The sequence below is a fragment of the Poecilia reticulata genome, chromosome 1 (assembly GCF_904066995.2).
Source record: "Poecilia reticulata chromosome 1, P_reticulata-male-v2, whole genome shotgun sequence".
Lineage (NCBI taxonomy): Eukaryota > Metazoa > Chordata > Actinopteri > Cyprinodontiformes > Poeciliidae > Poecilia > Poecilia reticulata.
In genome coordinates this window covers 33,089,281-33,117,159 of record NC_088830.1, presented here as the reverse complement: position 1 = coordinate 33,117,159, position 27,879 = coordinate 33,089,281, and the positions used below count along the sequence as shown (strand labels likewise).

The window sequence follows — 27,879 nt, the reverse complement described above, 5'->3', positions numbered from 1 at the left end:
TTATCTTTTAAAATGTCACCATAAATCATTCACTATGCATTATGTTTTGGCCAAAATTAGAAAAGTCACGCTGTCACACAGAAATGAAGAAAAATCAGTTTTGTCACCTTCAGGGAGTCTCTGCACAGAAACAAATGTGTTCTGTCAATCATCATGAGAAACAGCAACAAACAGAAGCGAAACATCTAACTAAGGAGAAACAGAACTGTACTGAACTCTGAGCATCTCTGCATCCATCGGGAACAGGAAGGCGATTTAAAGCTACAGCGTCTCGATTGAAGCGGCTTTAGAACCAAAAGATGATAAAACACAGGAAAACCTGTCAGAGCTGCAGATTCATTAGGAACGCTGACGTCACATTCAAAAGAAAACGGTAGAATCATGTCGGTAAATCGAAGACTATTTATAACAGAACACTTTTTACATTAATGTTATGACATGTAAAAACATCCATAAATTGAGATACGCAGCTCATTAGTGTGGAGGATATTTGTGTTGTCTTGATGTTTTTATTATTCTCTAATCGGCTTCAGGCCAAAATGTTTACAATGTATTTTATAAAAATCCAACTCAAGTACTGAGTCACTGATCAAGTCCATGTTGGCCACCGAAGCAACAAGCCTTTGTTTTTCAAAGAATGCATGAAAGATAAAAAATCGGCCAATTCATATTTTGTTCAGCAATATTTAGATGAATATTATATCTCTATATCATCACCTGTTTATATCTTCAAACCACTGATTTATGTTAAACTCTAAACATTTTGTTTAGAGTTTTCTGTGCAGCTGATTTGTAAATAAGTTGTGTTTGTGAAGGAAAATATTTTTTCCCCATGTTTGTTTTTTCCATCGGTCGGAGCGTTTGCCTCCTGCGATTATCTGTGATTATCATATTGTTCTGATAATCACAGATAATTATCAGATTGTTCTGATAATCACACCTGCTGCTGCCTGAGGATCGTAAAGCTGGACGAACCTCAGCAGCTGGTTGACCTCTCACACTGTCAGGGCTCCACCTTCTCGCTGTGGGATCGATTAGAAGAGCAGATCCACCAGAGAACACAGAACAAAACCTCTTCTCTTGTTTTTACTGGTTTTGTCTCTTTTTATCCAGACCACAGAGTGAAAATGCAGGTTTTCAGGAATCGTTCCCGTCTCTGCCTGGAAACTGATACTTTTAATAAGTGGATGAACAGAACAGGAAGCAGCTCAGCTTCCTGGGTTTGACACTCTGTATTGTTGGGAACCGTAATGAGCTGGCACCCAAACAAGACTCTGGGTCGGTGGCACCGATGCCAGTCAGCTCTGTTCAGCATCTGTGGAGCATCCTGTGTTTACCGCCTATATGAGCCGTCCTGGGATTCACTCATCTGCATCTAAGTGACGCTGACCCGGCTCCCTAAAATGTCACTCTTTGTGTCCATGAGTCTCCAAGGGCTGCGTGGATCCAAACACACGGCGGCGTGCAGCCTTGAGGCTGGAACATGGCCGCCGGTTCCCGGTGACAACAGCGCTGTGGGCACTGACAGGGATTTGGAAACACGAGGCCAGCATTTGTTAAGGTGTTAGACCTGCACCTACGGTGTCAGTGTGATGTGTGACAACAAAAGAACAAATGTTCTGCTTATATCTGCTGCAGGCAGACCTGATAACACGAATTTCTGCAGCAAAGGTCACTGCAAAAATAAGCCGGCCGTTAGCCAAGACACAGAAAAATGTATGCAGCTATTTAAAAAAAAAATATTCTCATTTTCTATCATTAAATGCTGGACAGGTTCATGTGGTTCCTCCACACCACAGAGCTGGGAGAGGCTATGAACAGACGGTGGAGCCACAACTCGTCGTTTTCAAACAAGAGGTTAAAGAAAACTTTACTGGGTTCAAACCAACAAACATCCTTCAGCTCATCTCAAATAATCTACATGAGTTTTAACAAGGGATTTGATTTCAGCATCAAATGCTCACAGGAATAAACAAAGCACAAATAAATATATCTTAGAAATATAAAATAACAATCTTAAGACGGTGGTCCAGACTTTCTTTTTTAAAAAATGAAAAATAAGGTAGATTGTGGTCGTGTACAGATGCTCATTTCGCTTCTCAAACTAAAGTTTCTGCTGTGACTCAGTACGGTGGTACCGATCAGCTCCAGCAGCAGAAACCCGGTTCCAGTCGGGCCTGACAGCCTGAATGTGGTGCAACATCATGAGACTCAGTGGTTCAACTGATGGTTCAATAACGCAAATAAAAATTAAACAAGTATCTGTAATAAAAAAATAAATATCCTTCTGGTAAAGTAAGTCAGGGTGAGTCATCCTAAGCTGTGATTTCACAGATCCTGAAAATGAACTCGGTGGTTAATATTTTAGCTGGGAACCTTCAGTCGCCTGGTGTGGCTGTCATGTTCAATCACAGTTTGTCTGTGGAAAAAAAATCCTCCTGGTTTCCCACTGAGGCAAAATCTCACTTCACTAAATGAAAAACATGTAAAAAACAACTGTAGAACATTTTCTCCCAAATGTGGCCAAGCTAAAAAATAAACCAACACCAGGACGACACTGAGGTGGCAGAAACATGCAGCAGTGGGTGAAGCATCAAGCTGTTTCAGTTCCTTAATGCTGTCAGACGTTTGATTCTGCACAACTCGCAAACGGCTCCACCACACTTTTTCAATCAAACTGAGGTCATGACTTTGACTAGGCCGTTGCAACCATGCCCCATACATGGAGAGAAATTGATCTAACAGAAAAGCTTTTGGACTCTTAGAGAAAGTCAAGAGTTTCTGGAGGGAGAAAATTCAAGCTGCATGCTAAAAGAGCCCAGGCCAGGATTTGAACCCAGGACCTTTTTCTGTAAGGCAACGTCGCTACCAGCTGCACCAGCTGTACAGTTAAGGTAAAGAAATACTAGCTGACTTAAAAAATGCAGTTATCAGGAGAATGCAGTCTCTCAAACAGAGAAACAACAGATCATGCTGTCTGCACTCCAACTTAAGCAGAAAGCTGGCAAAGCTCCGGATGTTTCCGATTTGCCAACAGAAAAGAAGCCAAATCTGATTCACTGCAGCTTTGAACCAAAAGAAATGTTTATCCAGTCAAAGCTAAATGAATGTCACAATCTGATATCATCTCTCCTACCTGCTGTTTTAAAGACGAATCACTGGGAGCAACTAAAGTTGCTGTGTGTTTAGCAGTCAAGATCTGGTTTGCAAACATTCAACACAAGCTGCGTTTTAAAGAGACTGGCTTACGATTTGTTTTACTACACTGTGCATCATTTTAACCAATGAATTTATCATTTCTAGTCTGATCTGGTCGTTCTGTCCCCCTGAAGTCCAGCTCCATTCAGCAGGACATCCTGAGTCACCCTAACGAGGATCATCTGGTTGCTACCAATGATTCCTGGTTTGCACAGAAAGATTTGAACGCAGATTTTTGTCATTCCAACAACTTTAAAGACGCCCCGATTATCTGGATGGCTCTTCAGATAATCGTAAGAAATATTCCTGCTGTGTGATCTGGTCCGCTCTGATCTGACATCCAGCATGTTGGATCGCTGCATGTGGTCTCTCAGGTTTTGAAAACTGTCTCACAACTTTAAAATGTTGCTGTGTGACCCAGATGTTGGGAGGATATGAAGCAAAATGTTTGTTTTATTTATCAGACCAGGGTTTGGACGTGGTCGGGTCCCTGGCTCTTTTCTGTTATAAAGCAAATATAATATTTTTGGTGATTATTGCTGATCAGAAACAGTTTAGGTTTAGTCTAAAGGTTGAGATGTCATGTTTGTTATTATCTGGTTCAACAGTAAATCCCGGGAATGACGTGAGCGACCCAGGAAACTGGACGACATTCCCGGGAGCAGCTGGTTGGATTTGGTCAGATGGCATCAGATCTCAGGAGAAATAAAGCATCTTGACTGAACTCAGTCCTTGGATTTCTTTCCTCAACTATTAACATTTTGTTATTTATATGAATCCAAAATTAAATTCCCCTATTTATCTTTCATTCAAACACAAAATGACTGATTTGGATTAAAAAAAGAATAGAAGAGTTCCCCAGAGTCCCGTTTAACGGGCTGGTTGCGAGGTTTTTCTCGATAAGGCTCTCATAGAGGAATTAACTGTGCTCTAAGATGAGCCATAAACATTTAAACGGTGAGGAGACAAAGAGTGAGCCTCTCCATCCTTCTGTGTTGGATGCAGAGTGAGGGAGGAACTGTTTGAGTTTCAGTCGACTGAGATTCAGACATGAGCTCATCTCGTCTCTGCCAACTGCTTTCTAAAAACTGAATCCATCTGAATCCATCTGTGCATGTAAATATTGTGTTGCATAAAAGGGTTCGGAACAAAACAAAAAGCAGAAGACGTGCAGATCTTATTGAATCCCCAAATATGTTTCAGTTTTTTTTCCTAATTCTATTTTTAAATGAACTGAAGAGTCTTATTTCCATGAAATATTTAGTGCCATTTTCTTTCCCCAAGAAATACAGCCGTCTCCAGGTTCATGAATATAAATTAAAACTTTGAATTCATCAAGAGAATTTTCTCAAACAAGTCTGGAGCCACAAAGCTCCATCTGCCGGCCCTCCCCCGTTCACCTCCCAGAGGTCTCTGTTAGTGAAGGACAACCAGCATCCGCTCTGAACTCGTCCTGCTGATACAGAACCAGAACCTGAACCTGCTCCCAGGAGAACGGTGGCAGAAAACACTCCCAAATCCTGCAGCTCAGACCAGCTGAGTGCGCTGCGAGTGAGAGGCGTGGAAACAGTTTCCTGGTGACCAGGCAGCCCGACTGAGCGCAGCACCTCTCACTCGCTAACAGGGTCTCTGGTGGGTCTTTTATTTCTGCTCGTGGCTCAGAGCTGCTGCCTGGTGTGGGCGATGTGCAGGGAACGGACCGAGCTCATGGCAGAGAGCAGCAACTTTCCAGCAAATCAGCAGACATTGCTGGAGCTCCAGAACGAGCGCCTCCGGGTTCTACCAACAGAACGATGCATGCATGACTCCATCACACACCTCTGTCTCAGCCTCTGCTGGAAGGTTTCACCAAAACCAAATACAAGTCAAAAAAATACAAAATGTAGTTTTCAAATAAGAATCTCTTGTTTTTTGGGGGGGAAACTTCTTCTAGTTCTATGTGAAAAGGGAAAAATGCAGAATATTTTACCCATAATTGCACCTATAACTAAAACAAGGACAGGATAAAAATAAAAACAGTGAAATTAGGGCTCTTCACCAGTTAACGTTGATTTAACCGACTCATCCAGCAGATCAGAACATCTGAAGCTCTGCAGCCTCGTCTGCATCAGTAAGGTCAAAAAGTTCAGCTTACGTTGCTTTATTTCAAACTGTTGGCCATTCCAGGTATTGTCCTTCCACTAAACCTTAACATTATTTTACAGATATTGTTGTCACTACCTGGTAACAGGTACAGCAAAACTGAAGACAATTTGATGGACAATAAATCTGATTTGGATTTTCTATACCTGCTGCTGACATCATAAAATAAAAATAAAAAAATCTTCAAATAAATTGATTGATTGGCGATGAAAAACGCTTATTTAATCATAAAATAAACTTAACATTTACAAATTAGAGGAAAAAAGTGTAATAAAGTTTAAGTCATGTCATCTTTAGCACATTGTAAACGATCTGCACTTCAGGATCTGCTGTTCCCTGACCTCTGGTGGCCGAACTGCTGCTTTTAGAAACAATAAATCCTTCCTAGAAATCTCCAGGTCGGAGCTGGACGCGGTCTGGTACGGCGTCCTGCTGCTGGACCTCTCACCTCGTCCAGGTGCACCACGAAGGTGACGTTGCTGCCCATGTTGGCGGTGACTTTCCCGTCTTTGGTGGCCAGGCTGAGTCCTTTTGGGGGCCTGTTGGGGCACTGCTGCTTCCTGGCCGTGTACATCTCCTTCACGCCCTTGGTGCAGTTGTTCAGCACCACTTTACGGTACCTTAGGAAAAAAAACAGAGAAAGTCTTCATTTCAGACAGCGGTGATCAGCTTTCATCTTCACATTTATGTGTTTTGTAGTTTTAAACTCATTTCCTGCTGCGTGAGCCGTGGTGTACAGAAAAAGGTTGAAGTCAGCACAGTGTGGCTGTTTTGTGTTAACAGCGTTCGGGACTAGATGACAACTGACAGGACAAGCTGTGTGAGAGGCTGTGACACGGCAGGAAGTTTAATCAGTGCGGCAGAGAATAAACCACTGCTGCTGTGATTAAGCTTGGGAAGGTGTCCGTTCCCTGAGGAGCCTCGGAAACACGCAGGACACACTTCAGAGGAAGAACAGAGACCCGGCGCATCGCAATGAGGGAAATGATCACAGCTGCTGGAGCCAGATCCACAGCGCCGCCCTGCTGGAGGCACTGCTACGAGGCGCGTTTCCCAAAAACTGAAACATTATATCAAATTATTTACACAAATGGATGATTGAAAGTTAATAAAAAATACTTTATTGGCCCCAAAGGAAAATTAAATGTTGTTGCATCTAAAAAATATGGAAAGATTGAATCTGTTTTTCAATCATTATTACAAAACATTTTTTATTTTGTAATTTGATCTGTGTGTATGTGTATGCTGCAACTGCACAGTAATTTCCCGGTTGGGATGAATAAAGTACTTCTATTCTATTCTAAGTTATCAAATGTACAGCGTGAACACATGCAAAGCTTTTTGTTTGTGAAAAGATACCTTGATAACAATATTATCTTTCCCAAATTATTGTTTAGAACATGGATTTAATTCTCTGCTGTGATGCACCTTTTCTCCAGTGACGGTTTTCCCAAAATAGTTTTAATGGTTTCTTCTCTGTCGGATCATCATATTCCCAACAGCTTCTTCAGTTTACATCCCTGCTGTATTAATCATCCACTGTCCTTCAGTAAAAAACTAAAAGCTGAAAAAGCAGCATCTCTACCTGTTTCTGTGATTAAACCTCAGATGAAATTGAAATGAACTTTCATCCTTGCTGTGCTGGTTTCTCCATTATTAGTGTGTCTATGTGGAGTTTGTAATGTTTACAGCAGTCAAAAGGTAGAGATGATGTCTTCACTAATTCTCCTTTTAGAGGAAACTGTGATTGGCAGCTGATTGGTTCACTGGAGGAATGGGATTCAGAGTTGATTGACAAGATGAGGTAAACAAAGAAATCTAAAGATCTGCCATCAGGGCCTCAAAGAGAGAAAACAAAAACAGAAAATGTGTTTGATTTGTCCTCCGTAATGAGCCTACGTTTCTAAAGAACCATTTGCAGGAGTGTGAGTGAGTTGGAAACAGATTGTGAGCTTCCACTTCCTGCCACAGGAAGCCTAGAAAAGCCGTCGGCTTGTGGACTCAGTATGTGCAGACAGGTGCCATGAATCAGGTCCTACCCTGTGCTGTTGAAGTAGTTCTGACCCTGGCTGCAGCTTCTGGACACAGAGGACGGATTGAACCAGAAGGCCGGCCGGCAGTTCCCGTCGTTCCGCCGCTCGTATCCATAATCGCTGTCAGACGAGAGAAAACATCCACAACGCCTGATGAACGGACACTTTCTGTCACCATCCGCATCATTATTACATATTGATTAAAGCTTCTGAACTGAAACACCTGACTGAGGCGTGGAGTCCAGCAAGCCAGGACACCCAGCCTGCAGGAAGAGAGGTTACTGGAAATAATGACTTTTAATCCTCACAGATTCCATTCAGCCTGTGATTTACATGCAGCCAAGCCAGGTGGGCGAGTGTCCGTTCTCATCGAGGTCCTGACGTTGATTTATCAGGTGATTACTGAGCCAAAACAAACAGAACCAACAAGACAGCAGCTGACCAGTCCACTTTAATTCTAGGATTGCAGCAGTGCGAACCGGTCAGGGGAGGCAGAACCTTTTACATAAAGGCACTGTTCAGTTTTTATCTGGAGTTGTTTAGAGTAAGTATGAGCTGTCAGTAGCCTACTTGATTTGCTCTAGATTTGAATGCATTGATTCTAGAGACAGTTGGGGTGAAAGTGTCGGGGTTGTGACGTTGTTCGTTATTCTATTCGATTTGAACAATGACAGAAAAAAACCTTTCAAACTTTAAGAGGAAGACTTAAAGTCTGAGCTGTTTTAGATAAAGAAACGTCAACCAATTTTCCAGAGTTTGGTATTTTCCCTTGTTTGGCTCCAATTTGTCTTCTTCAGATAAAATATTAAAAGCCCTGCAGAAAGCATTTCCAATGAAGAAGATAAAGAAGCAACTTAAATTTAAACCATTTGCTCAACAACGTATTTGTTGACCTGAGTTATTATGAAAGCAGTTTGATGACATCAGCCTGTTGCTCCACCAGCTTTATATCATTTATTACAACTCTGGCTTTTCTACCTGTGATTTATGATGTTAATGTTTTGTAAAAATATTGATAAGCATACAGAACAAAATTAAATCACTCAAATTAAACACATGCATTACTTTTCATTTTCATACCTAATTTAATATTTAGAACAAAAGATTTAAAGTTTGTTTTTTTTCCACAGCCAAATTTCTCATCCTTAAATCTAAGTGCAGGTTGAGTTTTTACCACCTTCTCTGCTGGAAGTTAGGAGCTAAAAAAGTTAAACCAGAAACCTGTAAACTTATCGCAAATTAGGTTAATATGGCTGAAAACAGCAGAAGATGTAAAAACCTGATTCCTCGAGTTTTACACCCAGTTAACGGATGAGAGACATTAGTTAGATGTTTTAGGCATGTGCAGAAAAATCCTCTGTGAGAAGTGAGTACCAGGAAACCAGAGTTGAGAAAAGAAAGCAACTTTAAACGTGTTAAATATGAACCAATTAGCACTCGCTTGGTGCTCTTCTACAAACACGAGTTAGATAACTGCTGACTGCTTGGACCGCTTTTTTTCTGCTCCCTGTCATTACAAGATAAAAAATTCACCCGGTTTGGATTTGCATACAAATTGAAACTATTCTCACGCCCACACAGTCTGAGCAGAATCCTAAACACAACAGGCTGCTAACAGATGCTACAAGGACAGACTGGATGAGCGCTCAGCGGAGAACCACCGCAAGGAAACAGGAAGTCTGAGAACAAACAAGTCTGGGAGAAAACAACAACAACAACAACAACAACAACAACATATCACAAACAATGCAGCTTCAGTGTCGAGTTTTATTTCACAGGCGTCTATTAACACCTTGTTTCATCACTTGACTATAACTGCCCCCTAAAATTCTCAAAATCTGTCAGATTAGATGTGTACTGGACGTGTACTGAATGTGTACTGAATGTGTACTGAATGTGTACTGAATGTGTACTGGATGTGTACTGGATGTGTACTGGATGTGTACTGGACGTGTACTGAATGTGTACTGGACGTGTACTGGATGTGTACTGGCTGTGTACTGGCTGTGTACTGGATGTGTACTGACTGTGTACCGGATGTGTACCGGCTGTGTACCGGACGTGTACTGGACGTGTACTGGATGTGTACTGAATGTGTACTGGATGTGTACTGGCTGTGTACTGGCTGTGTACTGGACGTGTACTGGACGTGTACTGGATGTGTACTGAATGTGTACTGGATGTGTACTGGATGTGTACTGGATGTGTACTGGCTGTGTACTGGCTGTGTACTGGCTGTGTACTGGCTGTGTACTGGCTGTGTACTGGACGTGTACTGGACGTGTACTGGCTGTGTACTGGCTGTGTACTGGACGTGTACTGGACGTGTACTGGCTGTGTACTGGCTGTGTACTGGACGTGTACTGGCTGTGTACTAGAAGTTCAGAAGCACAGTAAACTGAACCAAAGACAAACATCCATGCAGTAATATTGCTAGAAAGAAGAGTCACATGATGATGGTCAGATAAAACTACATCACAACCGAGTAAGTGCTCACAAAATATTTGTTTTTTAAGCAAATTATTGTAAAAATGTAGATTCTGGGATTCACAGTAGAGCAGTGGTGCACATACCTGAAAGTCACCAAGGATGGATTAAATGCTTGGCACGTTTAGAAATAGAAATAGCTTTTCAGGAGAAAAAGTGGATAAATCGGCACAACCTGATGCAAAGAGGGAAACCCAGTAGCCATGGAAACCCAGTGGATCCCCAGTAGTCATGGAAACCCAGTGGATCCCCAGTAGTCATGGGAACCCAGTGGATCCCCAGTAGTCATGGGAACCCAGTGGATCCCCAGTAGCCATGGGAACCCAGTGGATCCCCAGTAGCCATGGGAACCCAGTGGATCCCCGGTAGTCATGGAAGTCGGGGGCAGCAAACGGACATGAAAATCTAAAATCCATGTATATTTCTGAGTATATGAAATAATTAATTCTAGTTTTCCTGTAAACAATAACTTAGGTTGCAGGATGTGAACTGGAAGACGTCAGGAAACTCCTGTTAGGTCAGATGGATGTTATTTACGATGGATCAGATTCTCTATAACTGACCTGCAGCAAAAATACCAGAACAATATTTATTTATGTGTGAACAGTTTGTAAGCTGAACAATATTTGAAATGAGCTACATTAAAGACTGAAATAATGTCTTTATTATAGAAACGTGATGTTTTAACCGACGTACATGAGCTTTTTTATTGGCTTTATCAGATGTTTATAAAAGTAATCAGAAGTTTGAACGGATGTCAAATAAAAGCCTAAATTAAAAAGTAAGAACTGCCAGTGTTCTCTCTGCTTTAGGTTGCTTCCTCTGCTTTTTTCATTTTACAGTTTCCGTTCTTCAGACTGGCTGTACGCGGCTCCGGTTGTCATTCTGCCTGTGCTGCTGTCACTGTATTTTCCACTAGAGCAAACATCAATTACGGTAACTTTCTCCTAACAAAACCTGTATCCGCTTGCTGGGTTCACTCATACAGGCAGGTATTAAAAAATCATTAGGAGACGAGTGCGTGCAGAAGAACACAGAAAGTCCGACTGCAGGTCAAATCAACCATTTTTTCCAATCTGCACAATTTATTTGCCTGTTTACTGCTGCTGCTTGTTAGCCTGCAGGACTCACAGATCAGCCCTAAAGAGCATATCTGAGTGGACTGAAGAGGGAATTTAATGGTTGTTGCACAGATGTACTTGAAAAATAATAAATTGGTACAGAAGGGTAGCTGCTTTTTAATAGGACAGATATGTTTTCATGTTTTTACTGAGCACAGTATCCCAATGAATGACCTGCTGAGCTTCAATCACATCTGACAGCAGCCACTGAGAATAATTCAAGTATTAGCAGAGGAAAATTCCTGAAAGGATTAATAAGAAAAAGAAAAATGCCTGTTTGAAACTTCTACATGTGTGGCGGCGTTGGGGAACAAATACGCTGTTAATGAAGCTCCTCTCAGCAGACAATGGAGAGCAACATAATCCTCCTCCACGGTTATGAGGAAAGGAGCCACTGAATAAAGGCGTGCGTCTCCTTACCATTCAAAATCATGAGCTCGGCAAATACAGGATTCAGCTGAGAGGATTCTGGAGTAGTCCCTTCCCAGCATGCAGTAGTTTCCAGGCCGGCGCTTCATGTAAATCTGCTTCTGACCCATTACACACGGCTCGCCCTGCGTTGGCACAACAGAGCTTCAGTGAAACGTTTCAAACATTTCAACACATCAAGGCCTGCAGGCTGGTCAGTCTGAGCTTCACCTTGTTGTGCAGGTGCCAGGTTTGGTAGTCTTCCTCGGTGCACTTCCTGCTGAAGATGGACTTGTAGTCTATCTTGATGAGCTGCCACTCAGAGCGGTGGCTGAAGTGTCCAAAGAAGCTGCAAAAGCAAAATGGATGGACTTCAATGTTAAAGCAACAAACCAAATCAGCAGGACATTTTCTGTAAGTGATCCGTGAATTTAAACAGGACAGAACAGCAGGCTGCAGCCAGTTTGGTGGACGCTGAACATACGAAGCATTTTCTGGAACTGGTACATTCCAGGACTGACAGTGTACTTCTATGTACTTCTACACTCAGAGCAACAGACCAGAGCCTTCAGCTCATCATCTGGAACCTGCAGTGATTCTTTAGCTACAGTCTTTCTAGGCTCCACTTTTAAAAACTTTACTAAGAGCAGTGACAGAAACCTGGTCAAAATCCCCCAAACAAATGATTCAACAAGATCAAATAAAATATGAAATACAAAAATATCAATGAAAAATAAAAGCTCTCAATGCAGCAGTCCAGGGTTCGATTCCTGACCTTGTGACCTTTTCTACTTCCAGAAAAATCGTTTTCCTTTTTAATACTTTTTGATGACCGCCAAACACAACATCTAAACGGTCCATAAAATACCCTAGAACAAAACAATAACGTGTTTTAAAATACGTTTGGATGATTTGAGTGTTGTTGGACTCACGTCATGATCTGGTTGTCTGCGCCGGCCTCCACCAACACTCCGTCCACAAACAGCAGCGCCGAGGAGAAGCTGTGCTGGGTCCACTGCCTCCCTTCATCAAAGCTGACCCTGTGTCAGACCGCATTCCCGTCACAAACCTGGCATCAGCGGCGGCGCGGAAAACAGACGCTCCCTATTTAATTCTGGTCATAGGGGAGGGTTTAGGTGCGGATCAGAATGACTGGCTTGTCTCAACAGAGCCGTCTCAGAGCCTCGCTGCAATTAGCTACTGTAGCTTTGGGTAAATATCAAACGGCTGAACATTAAAGGGATATTTAGGAGAACGTCAGTCCGAGTATCAAAGCAAAGAAGCAGAAAACGTCTTCAGAGAACATGAAGAGAGAGAAAGTTTGGGGTGTCAAAAAGGAAAATGAAACCATGTCTTGTCCCGGGTAAAAAGTTGACACCGAGGTGAGAAAACAAAACCGGAATAGAAGTGTTTCATGTCTGAGCACAAGAGTGCATGGGGAGAATGAGACAGCGAAAAAATTGGACAACTTTCATCATGGGCTCCTGGGCTTTATTGATTCTGACAGCTTATCAACATCGGTGCTGAGGTGAGAACAACTGGAAGTACCTGAGTGTGACATGGAGTGAAAAAAAACAGAAAATCCCCCCATGTTGCCTCAGAAAGCCTCCTGCTGTCACTTGGCTAAAAGCAGTGACAACAGCAAAGCACTGATGTGCACCTGTTGCCAGAGGAAGTGTTAAACTGCACACTGGCTGTGAAAGACATACCACTCCATGGAAACACGGGCCTTTTCATAACACTCAGGTTTTTTCCCTGCATCATCCCACTTAAATTGGGAGGGAGACAAAAACCCAGCTGGCCACACTTCACTGGTTCTAAAACTAATTTCAAAATTGGTGCAAAAGCAAGTGGAGAACGGATCTGGTCTCACTTGGATTAGCCTGCACTGAGGCACGGCGTACGTTTTCGATTTGGCAAGAGGAAGGCAACGTGTTAATGAAAACCCTAAGAGGGGTCAGACTTACGACTCCTAATGATAATTGGCTTGGGGGGAAAAAATTCACATCGTTCAAGTTAGATTGGCTGCAACCCTATGAATCTGACTGCACAAAGTGCAACCGTAGATGAATCAAGTGCAACATGCATGCTCTTTCTTTGGAGTATAAAAAGCTTGATTTAAAACTGGGATGACCATTAACAGCAGGAAAGCAATTTAAGAAAGGAACCTTGTGCAACAAAGTTTGTTACCAGAGATGTTTAGTTGGCACAGACGGCTGCTTCACCGCAACGAGGGCGCCTCCTGCGTCCAGGAACCAGATATTGTGCTCTTCTTCAAAAATCTGCAAAGACAAACAGGGAGAAATAAAAAGGTAAAAACATCATATGTTTTACTTATTTACACCAAGAAGGTGTTCTCACCACATTTTGTTCCGCATGTTCCAGACAGAATTAAATTTAAGGAAATTAATCTCTTTCCTCAAAACTTTACACACAAACACAACAAGGATTTTTTTAATGTTTCGCACATTTGTTAAAAATAGAAAAAATAAATAAAAAATCACATTTGTAGAAGAATTGACAGCCTGAACAGTTTGCACTGATCATCCCTGTAAACATTTTATGGATCCATAGTCAGAAAACAGGAGTTTGGGTTAATAACTGCAGCCAAAAATCCCAAAACGTTGAACAGTTTTTAAAATACAAAGATCATTTAAAAAACGTTACATTAGACCTTTTTACCAAGTGCTTTAATAGAACAAACTCTTAACATTTCCACAAATGATGGGACTGATAATGTAAGGCATATTTATTTAAAAAACTATTTTTTTGTCAGAATGTTGCAAGTTTATTTTTTTTATGTCCCACTGAGGAAAATGTTCTAAGCATAAATATAGAAGTTAAATTGTTCTTCAGTTAGAAAATCTAAACTAATTACAAAACTAACTGTTTTGTTAGGAGGAGTAATTTTACTTGTGTGGCTCCAAAAACATGTTGTTTATTTTGACCAAAGTCAAAAAGCTGCTAAATTTAAAAATAAATAAATAAAAAAACAGTTGCAATAAAAAACTGACTTTACTGGTTAAGTAAAAAAAACATCTATTTTAAGTGTTACAAGATATAAAATGATATACCAGCCCAGTCTTCAGTGTTGATTTAAACACATTAGGCAGACGGATTTAAATAATTAAAAAATGGAAACATTTCATATAAATCTTCAACGTGTTTCCAATGTGAATCAGACCAGGATTTACTTTGATGCTATTAAAAAGAACCAAGCAGGATACTTTTTAATTATTTGATAAATAACCAAAACTACCAACTTTAGTCACAGTTCATGAGGATGTTGAGAAAATAACTTTCACTTAATGTCACCATTCCTGCTCATCATGAATAGAAAACAGGCCAAGCAGGTAAAGATGAGCTCCTTCTGCAGCCAAACAGCCTCTTTCCTTCAAATAAAACCCGTTTGCAGCTGCAACTGGATATTTAACTTCTGGAAAAAGACAACCTAGAATTTTTGATGTAAGAAAATGTGCTGCCATTTTTTTTGACATTTAACTTCTATTCTTATGTTTTAAAGAAAACAAACATTTAGTAAAACCAGTATTAACACATGAACAGGATTTTCACGTCTGAGGAACAAAATGTAAAAAGTAGTTTGATGAGACAACTGCACCCAAAAATAATATTACTGGAAGTTTTGCTTTTCGTATTAAATCTATCCTATTAGTTAGTTCTTTCTTCTTTTTTAAGATCCATGCTGTAATGTTCAACGGGGAACTTGGTTACAGGTTCCTGCAGTTACAAACGGCCACAGTTTCACACTGGTTCCCAGCTCAGTGAGCTGCTGGGGGAAACGTTACGGCTCTTCTCACCGGTCTCCAGTTGTTCCCTGCATCCGATGATACGAACATGCCGACGTTGTTATAAGACAGCTCTGCTCCAATGTTTCCTGCAGTGGAAATGAGAATATGACAATCAAACCACAATGGGAACCCAGATAAAATGCTGCACAAACCAGGTGATGTTTAGGATTTATGTTCCAAGAAAGCTGAATATTTCTTAAACTCTCCCCAGGATCTCTCCTAAACCTCCGTAATGGATTCGGAGCAGCCTGCTCTCCGTGTGGCAGCGTTGCAGGCTTACAATTCAAGCCTCCAGTGCCGTTTCTGGTGCGCCTGAAGTGGGAAAACTGGTTTTATTGTGCTGATCTGCTGCGCTGTGTTGGCCGGGGCTCAGTGCGTAGACATGTGTTTGATCTGAATGCTGTTTGTCATGTTGGTAAAATAATCTCTGCACCAGCTGATGGCTTAAAAGGCGCAGCGGGTAAAGTGAGCTGCCGTGCCAAAGCAAAGTCTCGGCCAGCGAGACGGACACACGCGTCAGCGCACACTGAGCCGTCCAGGCAGCAGAGGTGAACGATTAGTCAGCATTTTTACACACATAAGAGAAAAACACACTAAATCATAAATGTGCTCACCCTCCTTAAAAAGGCAACTCCTGCTAAAAAACTCTATTTACCGTCATTTTTCTTTTGCCTTTGCAGACAAATCAGAAAATGAACAGAATTGCTTTGTGATCATGAATCAATTCCTTGATAATCTTACAGACCCATTAATTTAAATAAATCAGTAGAAAAGGTTTTGTTAGAGTATTCCCCAGATGGAACATAGTTTACAGATTTATTACACACAGTTAAGGATTTGTTCTGTTATTTATGATTATTTTCTCTTTAAAAACATGTAGAATATTACATCAGACCAATAAAAATAAGATTAAATCCAGAAATTATTTAGCAGAACTGCATGCTGGAGCATTTCTGCCATGTTATTTCTGATTTGTTGTTGGTACAGACTTTTGTTGCTGCTTGATTCTGGATCTGTGCGTCTGTGCAGAGATTAGCATCTTAAATAATACCTAAACTACAACGCTAAAAAGGAGACGTCATGGATGCAGAGCAGGACCAACGAGCAGAAAGAGTGGGACAAAGTTCAAACCATGTTTACCCCGACTCCAGCGTCTCTCTGTTCGTCTTCATAGCCATTCGACCAGACAGAGATTTAAAGAGCAGCGGCAAAAGCAAATGAACCGGATTAGCAGAGCTTCCCAACAACCGATGGTGTCACCCAGAACATGTTACTGTGGGATGTCGTTTCTACTGCCTGGAACTTAAACTGTCATCATGTCATTACAGTAATGAGCCTGCTAGCATAAAGCAACAGTCTTCAGTCAGAGGCCTCTGCAGCTGCAGCACTGACTGCTACATTCAAGTCTAAAGCATCACCATCCACAGAAGATACCTGGACGACATGCTACAACACTTCATTTACACTTTAAATGTCATCAGTCAGGGAGACGACCCTGAACACTATGACTGTGGCAGAAGTCAAGAAGCTGCAGTGTAAGAAAAAGTGGACATTAAACTGAGACATGATCAGGATAATAAGTTAAACTCCCACCTGTGGCAACGATGATCCCCGGAGCAGAGCTCTTGGTGGAGATCGTTCCCGACACGTACGGGTTCTCTGACGCTTGCAGTTGGAGATGAAGGGAACAAGACGGCTGGAGAAGATTGGAAAAATGCATGAAATGGCAGAGCTCAAAAAACACAATGTGAATCAATAAATGACAATTTGAAGAAATATGAAATAGAATAATGTGAATCCATACGAATTGTTTTTCAGTTGATGTTTTTGTTTATTTTTTTTTTTTTTATAAATCCCTATTGTCTGAATGTGTCTTTAGGATAAAAGGGGAAGATACTATAAGATTTTTACTTCTTTCTGCTGCCTTTCATTTTATTGATTTGTATATCTTTTCTATTGTGTTTGATTCTTTTGTTTTAATTAAATGAATAAATTCCTAACAAACTAACTAAACAAGCAGGGAACTAAATACATTTAGGGACCTAAATGTAGTAAAGTTTAACGTTTGCATCTTTGTGGTTTATTGATGTTATTGAAGAATGAAGGCGGTTCTGAAGGCAAATGAAGGTCCAACCTGACACCAGCACAGTGTGCCTAATAAAAAGGCCAGTGACTGCATAATTACCACATCACCTCAAATTATTTAAATAAAAAGCAAAAGTTTTTTTGTTTTTTGTTTTATCTAGAAAAGCATTAAAATAACAAAACCAGCAAAAAGATTTGTTAGTCTTCAAAGAGAACAAACTGCACTTTCACAAGTTTTGCTAATTGCCTTTAATCTGTCATTAATACAAAGAGAGAATACATTTGCATTAAAGTATGAAGGCATGCCTCGGAGGCATCCACACAACAGAATACAATTACAAATGCTCACAGTGCAGAAAAACAATGTCTGCTTTCATCTTAGCAGCAGACAGCATGTCACTGGTGTAAGGACATCAAAGCAGTGGGACTGAACAGGGCAATCAAAAGGAATCTATGGCAGTAATTAAAATGTCACAGGGAACCTGGAAGCCACGCAGCCCGGGCCTGAAATCACCTCTTAAGCAGCATGCAGTCCTACTAATGTCTCAAAACATGATTCCTCCCAACAGTCGGCCTGTTAGCTTCAGTAGTGGGGAGGCTGTCTAATGAGGACAGAACGTTAACACATGCAGTGGATCTGGATCCGTCACTCTGGCACCGATTCTACCTCATTTTCTGATCTGCTAATGTTGCCTCTCTCGGTCGGCTCTCGCCCCAACAGGTCGAGGCAGACGCCCGCCCGACGGGGACGGATGTTTCCCCCGCTGCTGCCGAGTGTCTTCTAAAAGGAGAACTGCTGAGCTGAAGGGAAGATTTGTTGCCGTCTGCCGGTTATCTTCATGAGACGGGTACCTTTTTTAGAAAGAAAGTCTGAGGCCATGGTTCTCCTCTGGAAAAAGGGTGAAATAGTTTCTCTTTGTCAGGTCAGGATTAGTCATTGCTTCAAGGATCTTGGTGTCTTGCTTAGTCTTGCTCAAGAGTAATGGCTGGATGGAGCAGAAGATGGATGAATGGATTGGGGCTTTGTCTGCTGTAATGAGGATGTTGTTCCCGTTTGTTGTGGTGAGCAGAGAGCTGGACTGAACGCTCGTAATTAACCGCTCTGTCTTTGTTTTAGCCACAAACTGCGGTCATGAGGTAGATCAACATCCTGAACACCAGAATCTGAAAGCAGCTTCTGCCGCAAGCCGCTGCCTTAGAGAAACGACAGGTAGATCTATCTCTCATCCAGCAGATATTGAGGTCTGAAGGACTCTGAACCAAATGGAAATTCTATATCTTTGACTGAACTCTGACTTTGACTAGGCCACTAAAACACAGACTTTATTCCATTCATTCCGTTGCAGAGTTGCTACTGTGTTTAGGACCATTGTCCTGTTGATGACCCAGTTTAGGAAAAGCTCATCCAACCAGTCGGTGTAAAATCAACAGGACTTTTCCGTTTCAGTGGTGAGAACATGCAGCAGGATCAGTTATTAACCAGGTTGGTAACGTGACTGCAGACGACATTAGTAAACTACGTTGGCCGACCGACTGACTGCCCAGGCAGAACAATAAGTCCATTATTCATATTGAATCTCAAACATGCTTTAAAGGAAGGCATGAATCAGAAACATCCATAGATATAAAATATATCAGAAAGTTTTTTACGATAACCAAGATTACAAGTTTTCAGGTGGAGAGCAAGTTGAAAATCAATCTTTGGCTCGTGATTCTGATTCTCCATCACTGAAATTATGAAAGACTCCAGGAGGAACTGACCGGGTTCTGTTCATGTTTGCATACTGTATTTCTATCTGCCTCAATCTATGATGATGTCTGACTGTCAGACAACTTTTAATATCCACCTAAACGCTTTGGCTTTACTGCCTTCTTGTTGGAACCAGAAATATTCTGCATCCAGAGTCTAAAACGTCACAGAGCTTCACTACATCCACCTGTACTGCCTGTCCTGACCGTTCAGAGAAACGATCCTGTCCTTTTTACACACCGACTGTTCAGATGAGGTGCTGAACGGGTCACTGAAGACCCGCCTGGAGCAGCAAGCGTATCATCATCCAACATCTGGGGAAGTTTAAAGTTTAATTCCTTAACAGGATCTGCAGAAACATCAGCTGCTGCCTCCGGCTGGCGGTCAGGGTCGTTCTCACACAGGAGGGGAAGGTCATCCGGCCTCCTGCCCTCCGTTCGTCTCACCAAGGGCTTATGGAGTGACCCAGGAGGGTTTGCCCTCAAACAACCTCCTTCTCTCACCTTCTGATGATGGATTGCCGTCACATTGAAGGTGGTTCTGCTGTGCTCTCTAGCCAACCTCATTCTGGACCGGGTCACCCAGCAGACTGGCCTGTACACATCCCTAAGTGGCTCCATTCCCAGCTGTGACAGAGGTCCAGCAGGGTTTTAAATCCAGCCTGTCAGGGTCAGGTGTGGGCGAGCGCATTACGTTTGAACCGCAAAGGGAGTTAATGGAATATGTTGGACCAGCTGAACTCTGGAACCTCCTGAGGCTGCATCAGATTTCTACGTACCGTTTGAATTTGAATCAGGATCTTCAAGCATCACAGAGACGTCCCGATGTCCGTCCGGCGCTCGGTCATAACGGCATTACGTTTTGTGTTCTGATCGTTTCCTTCTCATTCATTTATGTTCTACTGGTTTGACCTCATTCAGGTATCTGGATCCTTTGCCACTTCCCACCTGCCTCAATATTTAAGCTCTCTGGTTTTCACCGTCTTCCACTTCTCTCTGCCCAGGTTCTGCTTCGGTTCTGAAGGTTTTCTGTTTCATCATGAAATTCTGTGAAAGGTTCATGTTCGTTCAGGTTCTTGTCTGTGTTTCTGGTAAACTATAACTTATGCATATAGACTCCACACAACCACCACAGCCTGGCACCTCCTCTTCATCACGGTCACCTCCTCTTCGTCATGGTCACCTCCTCTTCATCATGGTCACCTCCTCTTCATCATGGTCACCTCCTCTTCATCATGGTCACCTCCTCTTCATCATGGTCACCTCCTCTTCATCATGGTCACCTCCTCTTCATCACGGTCACCTCCTCTTCATCACGGTCACCTCCTCTTCATCATGGTCACCTCCTCTTCATCATGGTCACCTCCTCTTCATCATGGTCACCTCCTCTTCATCATGGTCACCTCCTCTTCATCACGGTCACCTCCTCTTCATCATGGTCACCTCCTCTTCATCACGGTCACCTCCTCTTCATCACGGTCACCTCCTCTTCATCATGGTCACCTCCTCTTCATCATGGTCACCTCCTCTTCATCACGGTCACCTCCTCTCCATCATGGTCACCTCCTCTTCATCATGGTCACCTCCTCTTCATCACGGTCACCTCCTCTTCATCACGGTCACCTCCTCTCCATCACGGTCACCTCCTCTCCATCATGGTCACCTCCTCTTCATCATGGTCACCTCCTCTTCATCATGGTCACCTCCTCTTCATCATGGTCACCTCCTCTTCATCATGGTCACCTCCTCTTCATCATGGTCACCTCCTCTTCATCATGGTCACCTCCTCTCCATCATGGTCACCTCCTCTTCATCATGGTCACCTCCTCTTCATCACGGTCACCTCCTCTCCGTCATGGTCACCTCCTCTTCATCATGGTCACCTCCTCTTCATCATGGTCACCTCCTCTTCATCATGGTCACCTCCTCTTCATCACGGTCACCTCCTCTCCATCATGGTCACCTCCTCTTCATCATGGTCACCTCCTCTTCATCATGGTCACCTCCTCTTCATCACGGTCACCTCCTCTTCATCACGGTCACCTCCTCTCCATCATGGTCACCTCCTCTTCATCATGGTCACCTCCTCTTCATCACGGTCACCTCCTCTTCATCACGGTCACCTCCTCTTCATCATGGTCACCTCCTCTTCATCATGGTCACCTCCTCTTCATCACGGTCACCTCCTCTCCATCACGGTCACCTCCTCTCCATCATGGTCACCTCCTCTTCATCATGGTCACCTCCTCTTCATCATGGTCACCTCCTCTTCATCACGGTCACCAGCTTGGTGCTGTGACAGAATCCCCCGCTTCCTTCTGGCACAAAACGATTTTTAAAAGTAACTTTGTTACTTTTTGTACAGATATTATTACAGAATGTTTGTGAGCCTGAAAATAAAACGAGAAGTGAGTTTCCAGAACATTTTCTACGATACGTTGTTGTTGCGGAGCAAAGCTCTGCTCCGTTTTCCAGTTTGACGGCAGATTGCTGCAGGTTGCTCCCACAGCCGGTTCCGCTCAGGTGAGCCCTTCAGCACTAAATGAGTACAAACACATATGAACTCCATTCTGATGCCAAACACATTGTGAGATTGAATAAAAACCAGCCTAGTTGTAACTTAATTACAACTAATGGCGTATTATTTGAATGAAGTGAAGCTGTAAACTATAAATCATTATTTCTAATTATGCCTGGCAGTGGTCCACCTGGCATATCCTCTCCACATCAGTGTGAATATGAGCAGAATGATGGTTTGAGCTCCAGGAAATATCCGGCCCGGTGTTTTACCAGGATGCAGTGGATGTTGTTTCCATCCAGGTCTGCAGTCGGCGCCTGCAGGAGCCTCCAGTCCCGGCCTTTGTTGTAGGTGATGTAGGTCTTCACCTGGTTGTCCTGCTTCTTGTTTGCGATTAGCATCCCTTTGATTCCAGCCACCTAATGGACACAGACACAAAACACTTCATTCTTTTTCACGTTTCAAACGCAAAACAGAAATTACTGTTTTTACATCCAAGGCTCACACCAATCCCCTGACAGAGAGGTTTCCTGTGATGAGGGAGAGGATCCAACACTCCCATCTGAGAAGGCATTCGGCGCTGCGGCAGCAATCTTCACAGCTCCAGTTAAATGCAAATGGAATGCTTATCGTCTCCTTCTGTTGTCGACAATTGTCTGCAGAGACGGTTGCAGGTAGCTCTAAGTGCTATCTGTAATTATATCCTAATGTGTCGCAACAATACAGGCAGGATAAAAGACAGCTGGTCTGTTTTCCCTCAGGAAAACTGAATCAAAGAATAAAACTCAGACCTTCAGAAGGCCAGCTGAACCTTCCAGCTCAAGGAGTTTTCTCTCCTGAAAAGCTGCCAGACCAACACCAGTTAGGGGACTTTAAGTTCCGACTCCATAAACAGACGGAAACATCCCAGGCAGTCACCTCCATCATCAAAGTCTCGGTTTCAGGTAATAGACGTATCCCGAAACAAAGCAAAGTGAGTTATGTGATGGAAAGGACACGGCCCCTCAGAGTGGTTGCCATAGTGAGGGGCTCCTCTTGGATGTGCTTCCCTCCCTGCAGGGGCACATCTTTATAAGTGGCACTAATAGGCTGCACATTTGACATTGTCAGAGATACATGGCGCTCAAGATGGATGCAGCTAATGAGGGTCCCCCCATCCTGATCCAACCAGACATGTCAATCGCTGCAGTTATTATTTATTGCCTCCACCTACTCGCTCTTTCTCTCCTTCTCACACACACACTTGAGAATCATGCACGTCCACTACCATGGCTCTCCCTCCATCCATCATTTACACCTACATGGCTTTTTGTGCAACACAGCGAAGGATGCCAGCAGAAGTTTCGGCTCCACAGATTACTCTGAAGCGTGAGTGCATGTGCGTGCAGACAGAACGAAAACGAAGCCTGGTGATGAGCTGCAGCTTGAAAGCAAAGATGAACTCTACCAGGTGGTTTTTAATAACGTCTGCTACAAATAAAGTTAGCATCAGTCAGAAATAAGAACTAATGGCAGTTTTTCTGTTTGGTTTTCCTGATTCTAGAACAATAAATGCTTTCAGATCACCTTCTTATAAAATCTTTCATGTGGCCTCCAGGTGACAGATCAACACCAACCTCCACACAGCAGCAGAGTAGCTAAGTAATTAGTAGCATTTACTCAATTACATTAATTTTAGTAACTTTTCGGAAAAATATACTGTTAGGATTAGTTTTACTATGCTGTACGTTTACAGCTTGAGTAATTTTATTATGCAGTATTGATCCATATAGTCGAGTAAAATTCCTGGATGTGAGTAACTTCACTGAGTGAAGAAACAGATGGATTTAATCAAAATTCACCATGTACAGATACACACCTCCAGTTTTTTTAAAGTTTCATAAGTTTTATATGAAAAGACAGTGATAAAAAAAAAACACATTTTGGCTCATTAAGTTATTTATATGAATTATTTTCATTTTGGTTCTTAAAATACAAAACAATTTCAACATTACTTTATATTTAGGTGCTTCTGATGACGTAACATTTTAATATGAATTCAGATGTTCTGATCTCTGTACTTACACAGGATTTTTACTAAGTAAAAGAGTGGAGGATGGGAGTAATATGGTCACGTCTGACCCTCATCCAGGACGCGGTTCTGTGGAAAATCATGTCTGTCATAAAGCAACAGTCTTCAGTCAGAGGGATCTTCAGATTAGATGCAACACTGACTGCTTCTGGAGATCCTTCCTGCCCACAGCATTGCCATCCATACCAACTGTGTAAAGACACTTGGAAACTAAAAGTTAGACATTTAATTTCCCTTTGGGATAGATACTATACTTTTGAACTGAACTGAATTTCAAACTATCACAAAAGCGCCGCAGATAAGTGGTAAAAGGCTAATCACTTCCAGCGTTCTTTTCCAATAACAGTTATCTACAGTTTTCATAATGCGATCAGCAGCAGTGTGATATTCAGAGGGACAGAGCCTGTCCGGGTTTCTCCTTCGGCTTTAAAACGGCCTGACAGCCTCCTCATTTATCTTCCTGTTGTTGTTGCATTGGAGAGCAGCTTCTCACTGAATTCAATAAATGCATTCACTGTATCGTCTGCAGGTCATAACGCTGCCACTGATGAGGATGCATTTCATCAGAGGCACAGAGTCGTTGGTGAACAGCAGGGGGTCAGCGATTATCGAAAGTGAGACAACCAAGTTGTATATTTTATGACTCATTTACAGTTTTAACGCCTTCATGGGTTTAACTTCACTGCCAGGAAAACGCAGGCAGGAGGAGCTGAACATCGCCAGGATCAGAATAATTATTTACACAGACAACATGCCTCCCCGTGTCTCCGATCACCTGGGACTGGTAACGGCAAAGTCAAAAGCAGAGAGCGAAAAGATAAATGGCTGTTGATGCACCGAATCCCTGGCAACCAGGAGCCGCCTGCTAAAGCAGGAAGTGTCACCAGTTCACATGGAAAAATGACAGCAGTTCTCCAACAAACGGCCTGTGATTACACAAACTGCTCCTATGAAGTCTGACTAACAATAAAATCGTTTCACTAATTGAGGAGCTAATTGTGCAAATTTCAGCGTGGAGTTAGAAAACGTGAACGTTTTCTTCTGTGGGAGAAAATCAGCGAGTGTCTTTGTGAGGAAGCACAAGATGGAGCTCTGTTACCAACGACACGAGTCCTGGCTGCATGAAAACGTTCTGCCTGCTTTAACTGATCCATTCATCTCTGCTGTTTAGGATACGATCAGAACTGGAGACGCAGCAAGGCTGCAAATACAGTGAAGCCCATTTCTGTCTCATCCTGCAGTCCAAACAACTTACCATCTGGATCGACAAAGTAAAAGCACTTATGGGCCACAAAAAACAAGTTTTATTGTGTAACGTCTTCAGTTTTATCTGCATGAAAACGAAAACACAATATTTAAATGAAATGAGTAAACTACTCTAATCTTAACAAACATTCACTGGATGCTGATAGTTTGATTTTCTGTGAAATGGAAAAGAAAGCAAAACCATGTTTATAGAATAATGGAAACTTTGTGTTGTACATTTTCTACAACATGACATGCAAACAACTTAATATCCAGACAGCAGAGACATTATTCCACAGTACTTTAGTAATTAGAACTGCTAACCCACCTCCTTTGCTTTTGCAATTCCTCTTTAAATTTGTGTGGCTGTACGGTTAGAAACCCGGGAAGGGAAAAGTTTGAGTAAACGATCTGATCCTTGAAAATCAGGATGGATGGAAGAGATGGATTGAACTTCCTCTTTCTCTCTTTGGGAGTCGGGGTCATAGTTCAGGAGTCATTTGAGCTTTTGAGATGCTAATCAGGTGCTCACAATTATAAAAATAAAATCTTGTTGCCGTGGTTACACATCAAAACAACTGTACAAAAGCATAAGAGAAAAAGAAAGAGCAAAAATCCTTTCAGCTGCACAGCATCCAGAATCAGAGAATAATTGTCCAAACATGCATCACCTCAAAAAACGGAATAAAAAGTCTAGAAAATAAAAAGCAGAGCTGCTGCACCAACCTGCTGCCTGAGCGGAACAATTTTACAAGATGTTTATATCATTTGATATAAAATTCAACTAATTGTGCTGGCCCGCCACGTTTTCAGCTACACAGAATCATTGCATGGACTGCAGATGGCCGACAGGCAGCATTTTGTTTTACTGCCTTCTCCACCTCATCTGCACAGTTCAATTTCCTCAGTCCTTCAAACAAACTTCTCCTGTTGACGACACATTTCTGCACATTTTCATGCTCCGTCTTGTTTACCTCATTACTTTTTTCTGTTTTATTTGTTATTTTTATCATATCATACAAAAGAAGCACGTCGTGTTGCCCTCATTGTGAACGAAGGGAGCTCCACAAATGAAGCCTTGACTGACTGATATGTGAAGTGTATCTAATGGGCCACAGTTTTTCTTCAGAGGTTGTGTGGGTACGAGGCGATCGATGGGATTCTGTTCATTTCATCCACTGGAAATAACAGCCAGGATGGCAGCTGGCCTCCTAAAGAGGTCCGGCAGTCTGGGAGAAATTGTGACACAAAGACAGAAAATGACTTTCAGAAGAATGGCTGGTTTTCCAACAGTCTCTGCGCACACACGTTATTAGAGCTGACGGAGGGAAAATGGGCTGAAAGATGTTCCAGCAGGTTTATTCCAAACCCACCAGGTGTCAGAGTATAACGGTAGAATACATCCAAAGCTGTTGGGCTCGGTGGGCCGGGCCTTCCCCCGACCACTTTTATTCCTTTTTCATGCTTCTTGCAACTGATTTATTTATTCTAGTTATCTACCGGCTTGTATAACAGCACAGGTGCTTTCAGACGGTTCTCAGCTATTTGCATGCGTCTACTCAAACCTGCACTGAGCGCCGTCTCCCACCGCAGAAATGAAGCAGAGTCGCATGGAAAGGGGAGCTGCACTCACAATCAGCGCACATATCCACAGCCTGGGCAGGAGAAGTAATGGCATTGTTAATTACCGCCCCGCTGCCACTGCAGCTGCCCAACATCTCACTTCCTTCCTCCATTCCCTCCATCACACCTGCCAGTGTTGGAGTGATAAACTGGGTTCACAGAGGAGCGTAAAGGGATGGAAGTGAACTCTCCTGCTATGGATGCAAACACATACAGTATGAAGGCAGCGAGCTAACAAGGTCCACTCTGCAGCTCCACAGCACTGAGCCACATTCTCTATGCTGTGTGTGTCTGCTGTCAGGAAGATGGACGAGTGCAGCCTGTTATGCAAACCTGTCCACATTCAACAAGTCAACTAAAACAAACTCTAAGGAAACTCTGTGGATGGATGGACGTCACACTTCATCCTGGCTTCCAGAGCTCTGTCTGTACCTTCATTACAAATGATCACAAAACATTCACTAATTCTGTTTGGGACCAACATGTTCTTGTTTTCTGCTCACAATTTGTAGCCCATTTAGCTAAAGACAAACTTTACACACATATAAAATGTTGTTTTAATGAAAATACCATTACTTTTGTATCCTGAACCTTTTAATCCCAAATATTGACCAAATACCTGAAATGCTAAAGTCAAGAGAAAACTGACTTCTACTCTATGAAGACAAACTGGTCAGTCGTAACTTTATACAAACTGACAGTGAACAACAGGGTTTATTTTTGTAACTTTTGACTGAGGTCCTATATTGTGTCCATAAAGTTGATGAATTGAAGCAGAAAAATGTGCAGATTGGAGTCGATGTTCTCAATCTGCCGTTCAGAACTCGTTACTGAGCGTCTGGTTGGCTCTGACAGTAGGAACGCACTGCATCACGATACGCTGTGTCAGCGAGTCCGTGACGGTTACGATGTTACGCCTGATCACTTAACTCTGAATGGCTCCAAGTGGCAAGAAAGGAAAATCATCACCAACAATCCAAGCAGCTGAGAACATTCCTCCAGTTTTCCACAGTTTGGTCTGCAGGTCAGGTTAATACTGACTTGGTTACCAGATCACCAGGTAACCACTGTTTCCTGGTGATTTGGGTTTTCTGTGGTTTAAACTCACTTGAAAAAAAAACTTTGATTCCAACAACTGAATGAAACAAAATTTGAACATTTGCAAAAATATGTTGTGAAGTTGTTTTGACAGAGGATTCCAATGGAAAACTATGGGATTACAAGATTATCTCCATTTATGCATTAAAGGATTAGTCCTGTGGCCCAGTGGGGGTTTTAACTTGTTGCTTTTAATAAAAAAATACAATTAACAAAAACTCGCTGGCAAAAGAGCATCTCAACTGCTGCTTTTTGCAGTTTTGGAGAGTATTGAATTCAACAATGGGATCTG

The 27,879-nt window shown here is 42.4% G+C and overlaps 1 protein-coding gene across 3 annotated transcripts in view; it reads right to left on the bottom strand.

The window, feature by feature from the left end:
• sorcs3a (sortilin related VPS10 domain containing receptor 3a) overlaps positions 1–27,879 on the bottom strand; it is a 225,158-nt gene that overhangs the window by 24,520 nt on the left and 172,759 nt on the right. For all 3 annotated transcript variants that reach the window (XM_008422187.3, XM_008422206.3, XM_081611734.1), the window contains exons 10-18: positions 21,823–21,969; positions 16,792–16,894; positions 15,208–15,284; positions 13,580–13,671; positions 12,322–12,429; positions 11,621–11,738; positions 11,402–11,535; positions 7,380–7,493; positions 5,789–5,960 (exon numbers count right to left, since the gene is read on the bottom strand). In XM_008422187.3, coding sequence (XP_008420409.1) covers positions 5,789–5,960; positions 7,380–7,493; positions 11,402–11,535; positions 11,621–11,738; positions 12,322–12,429; positions 13,580–13,671; positions 15,208–15,284; positions 16,792–16,894; positions 21,823–21,969 — 1,065 coding nt within the window. The remainder of the gene's footprint in view (positions 1–5,788; positions 5,961–7,379; positions 7,494–11,401; positions 11,536–11,620; positions 11,739–12,321; positions 12,430–13,579; positions 13,672–15,207; positions 15,285–16,791; positions 16,895–21,822; positions 21,970–27,879) is intronic.